General features: G+C 57.6%; 1 protein-coding gene across 1 annotated transcript; it reads right to left on the bottom strand.

Moving 5' to 3' along the window:
* Window positions 1–1936: 1936 nt before the first annotated feature.
* Window positions 1937–4808, bottom strand: LOC113941240 (translation initiation factor IF-2). Its single transcript, XM_027632398.1, has 5 exons — window positions 4374–4808; window positions 3804–4079; window positions 3498–3536; window positions 2672–2766; window positions 1937–2346 (listed from the first exon to the last, which is right to left on the bottom strand). Exons 1-5 carry the CDS (start codon window positions 4806–4808, stop codon window positions 2214–2216), a joined length of 978 nt encoding a protein of 325 aa, XP_027488199.1. The 3' UTR covers window positions 1937–2213.
* Between the last annotated feature and the right edge of the window lie 1228 nt (window positions 4809–6036).

Below are 6036 nucleotides of genomic sequence, written 5' to 3'. Positions count from 1 at the left end.
GCTTCCGGGGGGAAAAAGCGGCGGCGCAGCCCCGACAGCATCTCCAGGGCACGGCAGGACCGAGCGAGAGCGGGAGCGGAGCGGAGCGAGCGGGCGGCGCGGCGTTGGCGCCTGGGGGTCCTCGCGGCTGCGCCGCGCGCCGCGGCGCCGAGAGGGGGCTGCCCGCGCCGGTGCCTGCCGCCGCCCACGAACCTCCGCCCGCGCCCGGCGCCGCCGAGCGCCCCACCCTGTCCGCACAGGGGGATGCGGCGCGGCGAGACGGTGCTGCGGGTGCGGGGCGGGGGTCCGGGTCGCGGCGGAGGTCAGGCAACAGGATAGACGCCACTCTGAGGCAAGGAAGCCTCTCGCCGCCATCTTGAGTGTGGTCTCGGCTAAGCTGCTGTCCTGGCGGGGCCATCTTGAGTGTGGCCTTGGCGGACCTCCGGGCTGGGGCCGCCGTCTTGAGTGTGGTCTCGGCTAAGTTCCGGTCCTGGTGACGCCATCTTTACTGTGGGCTCGGCGGACTTCCGGGCCGGGCCCGCCATCTTTGTGTACGGCCTTGGAGGACTTCCGGTACTGGCGGCGCCATCTTCCTTTCGGGGTGCCCTCGCAGCGCTTCCGGTCCGGGAGGGCGCCATCTTTGGTGGTGAGCCGTCGAAAACAGTCCGGTCGCTCTCTACTTCCGGTGACCGAGTTTACCCAAATTAGCGTCTCTCGCTAATTTCTGCGCTTTCACCCCTAAAAGTCTTCATGTTAGTCCCCCCCACACACACCCCGGGAGAGATGGGAGACCGCAAGTCCCGCCGTGCCGCCGGAACCGGCCCTTACCTTGGGCAGGGAGCGCGGCACCGGCACGAGAGCCATTGCGCATGCGTCACCGGTCCCGCTCCTGGCCGCCCTTAGTTACCACGTGATCGCCGGTGTCTTGCCAACGACTGCGCATACGACGGCGCCGCCACCTTGGCTTCCCCCCCAACTCGACCAGCCGGCTTCGCTTTCTTACTGCGGCTCCCCCTCCACTTTTTCGGCTCCCTGGGGTTCCCCCCCGCCACATTTTGGGGTCCCTTTCTCACATTTTAGGGGTGATGACCCCGCCATTTACGGTTCGGAGGGGGGGGGTGGAGGAGAGGAAACGGGGTGCCCAAGAAGGGGTTTCTTTTTTTTTTTTTTTTCTCTTTTATTTCATTTTCAGTTTATTTCCTTTTTAGCTTTTTTGCTTTTAAATTTTTTTTATTTTCTTTTGTATTTTATATTTCCTTTTTTATTTCGTTTATTTTTTATTCTCTTTATTTTTCATTTTCTCTCCCAGTGCTCCCCAGTAACACCCAGTGCTCTCCAGTGCTCCCCAACAACCTCCAGCGCTCCCCAACAACCCCCAGTAACACCCAGTGCTCCCCAAAAATTGACCCAAAACTGACCCCAAAAGCTGACCCAAATCATCCCAAAAGCTGACCCAAAACTGACCCAAATCACCCCAAAAAACTGACCCCAAAAACTGACCCAAATCATCCCAAAAAACAACCCAAAACTCTGCATTTATTTGGCCTCATTTCCTCTCAAAAACAACATCTCCAATTTAGTTGATTGCTAAAGCCATCATTTTAAAATCATCCCAGGAATCAAAAGGGACTGGAAAACACACAGAAATCATTCCTATACCCCCCAAATCATTAGGAATTGGAACCCGATTCCCTCATCTCCCTCCTTGTTTTTCTTGGCTGGAAAACCTGATGATCCCCGCTGGCTATTTTTAGGCTGCTTTTCTTCCACAGCTCCTTTCTCCCGGCTGAAACCTCCCCGCATATTCAGGGCTTACCTGGAGGGAAGCCCCTCTGAAGTATTTCCTCTCATGGCAATTCTGTGGGATGAAGAAGTAAAAAAAGCCCGTCAGGAGCTCCTTCTCCCCCCCCCTTCCCTCACAAACACCCTCCCGGTTTGTCCTCGGCAGCTCCATCCCCCCCGGCACCCGCACCCGAGGCTTCGGCTCCGCTGGGAAAGGGACAGCAAGTGCAGGAGCAAGCTCAGTGCTGGGCAGGGGCTCCCTGGGGAACGGCACTTCCGTGCTTTAGTCCGTGGCCTTTCCTGCTGCCCTCCCTCCTGGAGGCAGAGGATGACCCCTCCCTTGTTTCTCCCACGCTCGCAGACCCAGGTCCTGCTCTTTTGGCCCCACTTTTCTTAGCAGACCCGGCATCATTTTCCAGGGTCCCCAGGAAACTTCTGCACTTGACCCATTGCTAAGTGCAGAGCACAGGGCAAGGGAAGGACAAATTTCTCAGCACCCACCACCTGGAACTTCCCTTCTCCACAGCACGCTCCCGTTCCCGCTGTCTCTGGAGGTGCCCGCACGAGTCCTCCTCGTCCCAGCACCTAAAGAGAATGTAATTTTCACCCAGGTCCTGCTTCCCGTCGTCCAACAAAACACGCTGATAACATTTTTCATGATGCCAGTGGAGAGATATTAGAGCACACTGCACAGGGAAGCCGAGGCTGCCCCATCCCTGGAAGTGTTCCAGGCCAGGCTGGACGGGACTTGGAGCAAGCGGGGACCGTGGAAGGTGTCCCTGCCCACGGAAGACGGGCCGGCCTTTGAAGGTCCCCTTCAAACCAAATCGCTCTGGGATTCCCCTCCAAAATCCCTACCAAAGAGACACAGCAATCAAAGCAGAGGGACTGCACTCCCAGCTTTTCTTACCTGCAGGCACACGGCACGCTGGACATAAAAGCCACAGGGTTAGTCCTGCCAGAGGCGTCCGGCACATCCACGGCGACCGAAGGGAAAGAGGGAGCCTGGGAACACGGAGTAAAAGACACCTTAATTAGGACTGCACTGACCAATAGCCAGGTCATTCACACAGACAGCTTCGCCGTCCAGTCACACGAAAAGCACTTACCCACCAGGGCCTCAGTTAGGATGGCTCCTGACGCTGACCAGGTGAACACCTCCGTTTGCCCCGGGGGGTCAAGAATAACATCCCTGGTAAGAAGTCACCCCGAAGGACAAAAAGGGAAAATTAGTGAAGCACGGGGTCCTCTTCTGACTAGACTGCCACCAGCATTCAATAGCAAATGCCACGACTATTCTGTTACAGACGAGAAAACCCTGTTCTCCCAAACAAACAGGGACGAGATTTATGGGCACGCCTGAAAATTTCCTGGGAGGAACTTTCGGTAACTAAGGAGCAGGTGCTGTCTTGAGTTGAAGGCATCAGTTTGACAGACGCTTAGTACAGCAAACTCTTCAGCAGAGCAATTAACTGCTGCCTATTTGAACAGCAGGGGAGAGAAAACGACAGTCTAAGGGAAGACAAGAAAAGCAGAACTGGAATCAGTAGACTTTTCTTCCGTCTCTCCCGAGAAAGTCGTGTTTGTCTGTTCTAATAATTCTGTGCCCTTTTCTACATGAAACTTAGACCAAGGCTGAAAAAACAACCAGAAAACACGGAGAGAAGCTTTTTAGAATGTCATGTGATTTTCCCAAACCGATCCCAGAAAAGCAGAACTCGGTAGAACGTACTCACCTCGAGGCCTTTGGTCTTTTTTTCCATAAGCTTCGTCACCTGATTGAAAAAGCAGAGTAGACCTGGTATTTAGGCTCACAACAGGAAAACTTCCCCTTCATTTCCTAAAAGAAACTACATTAATCTGCACAGCTGCAGGCGCGTATCCAGATGCTAAAGTCCTTCAGCTTTTCAGAGGGTGAGAATGCCCACCTAAGGAATGCTGAAAAATGCTCGGAGCCTGCACAGGTCAAAGACCACCTTGATTTCGTCTGTGTTCCAGTCCCTGGCTAAAGAAACGGTAGAACAACCGCAGCTGTTCCTTGCCTTTTCCCTAAGAGGTTTTGCCAGGCGCTGGGCCAGCCCGGGCACTCCGGGGGAAGGCCGGCAGGGCCAAAACACTGCCGCTTTCCCACGGGTGTCGCTTGCAAGGGCGCCCCCGAGCGCCGGGCCCTGCCTCACAGTCGCCGCCTGGCGGACACGGCCGGGAGCGGCACTGCAGCCGCGCGCGCCATTGCAGCCGCGCGCCCCCCCCCCGCCCTTGGCGAGACCCGCGGCGCCTTTCGCGAGTACGGGCCTTTCTTCCCTAAAACCTGCCCTTCCCTAGGGAAAGCTGAGCAATTCACAGAGTTGCTGTTTCCACCCCAGCTTCCCAAAGGATTTCTCTCTCTCGGCAGCACAGAGAGGGTCCCCGAGGCAGCGCAGACCCTCCCCGCGGGGAGGGCGGGGGGTGTGTGCAATGCCAGGGCACATCCGAACCCGGCCCTGCGGCGGCACGCAGGTGCAAGTTTCTCCACAGAGGCGAGAAACTTGCCTGTCGCTTCCCCTGCCTGCAGCCCGACGGCCGCGGGAGAGGCAGAAGAGCGGCCGCGCCCCCGCCGCGCCCCCGCCGCTTACCCCGGGGACGATCTCCGCCGGATCTGCCGCCGCGGGTGGCTTCCGGGGGGAAAAAGCGGCGGCGCAGCCCCGACAGCATCTCCAGGGCACGGCAGGACCGAGCGAGAGCGGGAGCGGAGCGGAGCGAGCGGGCGGCGCGGCGTTGGCGCCTGGGGGTCCTCGCGGCTGCGCCGCGCGCCGCGGCGCCGAGAGGGGGCTGCCCGCGCCGGTGCCTGCCGCCGCCCACGAACCTCCGCCCGCGCCCGGCGCCGCCGAGCGCCCCACCCTGTCCGCACAGGGGGATGCGGCGCGGCGAGACGGTGCTGCGGGTGCGGGGCGGGGGTCCGGGTCGCGGCGGAGGTCAGGCAACAGGATAGACGCCACTCTGAGGCAAGGAAGCCTCTCGCCGCCATCTTGAGTGTGGTCTCGGCTAAGCTGCTGTCCTGGCGGGGCCATCTTGAGTGTGGCCTTGGCGGACTTCCGGGCTGGGGCCGCCGTCTTGAGTGTGGTCTCGGCTAAGTTCCGGTCCTGGTGACGCCATCTTTACTGTGGGCTCGGCGGACTTCCGGGCCGGGCCCGCCATCTTTGTGTACGGCCTTGGAGGACTTCCGGTACTGGCGGCGCCATCTTCCTTTCGGGGTGCCCTCGCAGCGCTTCCGGTCCGGGAGGGCGCCATCTTTGGTGGTGAGCCGTCGAAAACAGTCCGGTCGCTCTCTACTTCCGGTGACCGAGTTTACCCAAATTAGCGTCTCTCGCTAATTTCTGCGCTTTCACCCCTAAAAGTCTTCATGTTAGTCCCCCCCCACACACACCCCGGGAGAGATGGGAGACCGCAAGTCCCGCCGTGCCGCCGGAACCGGCCCTTACCTTGGGCAGGGAGCGCGGCACCGGCACGAGAGCCATTGCGCATGCGTCACCGGTCCCGCTCCTGGCCGCCCTTAGTTACCACGTGATCGCCGGCGTCTTGCCAACGACTGCGCATACGACGGCGCCGCCACCTTGGCTTCCCCCCCCAACTCGACCAGCCGGCTTCGCTTTCTTACTGCGGCTCCCCCTCCACTTTTTCGGCTCCCTGGGGTTCCCCCCCGCCACATTTTGGGGTCCCTTTCTCACATTTTAGGGGTGATGACCCCGCCATTTACGGTTCGGAGGGGGGGGGTGGAGGAGAGGAAACGGGGTGCCCAAGAAGGGGTTTCTTTTTTTTTTTTTTTTTGGGTTTTTTTTCATTTTTAGTTTATTTCCTTTTTAGCTTTTTTGCTTTTAAATTTTTTTTATTTTCTTTTGTATTTTATATTTCCTTTTTTATTTCGTTTATTTTTTATTCTCTTTATTTTTCATTTTCTCTCCCAGTGCTCCCCAGTAACACCCAGTGCTCTCCAGTGCTCCCCAACAACCTCCAGCGCTCCCCAACAACCCCCAGTAACACCCAGTGCTCCCCAAAAATTGACCCAAAACTGACCCCAAAAGCTGACCCAAATCATCCCAAAAGCTGACCCAAAACTGACCCAAATCACCCCAAAAAACTGACCCCAAAAACTGACCCAAATCATCCCAAAAAACAACCCAAAACTCTGCATTTATTTGGCCTCATTTCCTCTCAAAAACAACATCTCCAATTTAGTTGATTGCTAAAGCCATCATTTTAAAATCATCCCAGGAATCAAAAGGGACTGGAAAACACACA

Source organism: Corapipo altera, unplaced genomic scaffold (assembly GCF_003945725.1).
Source record: "Corapipo altera isolate COAL_440 unplaced genomic scaffold, ASM394572v1 59531, whole genome shotgun sequence".
Lineage (NCBI taxonomy): Eukaryota > Metazoa > Chordata > Aves > Passeriformes > Pipridae > Corapipo > Corapipo altera.
Note: the sequence above shows the minus strand (reverse complement) of the source record. Positions and strands in the feature narration are given on the sequence as shown.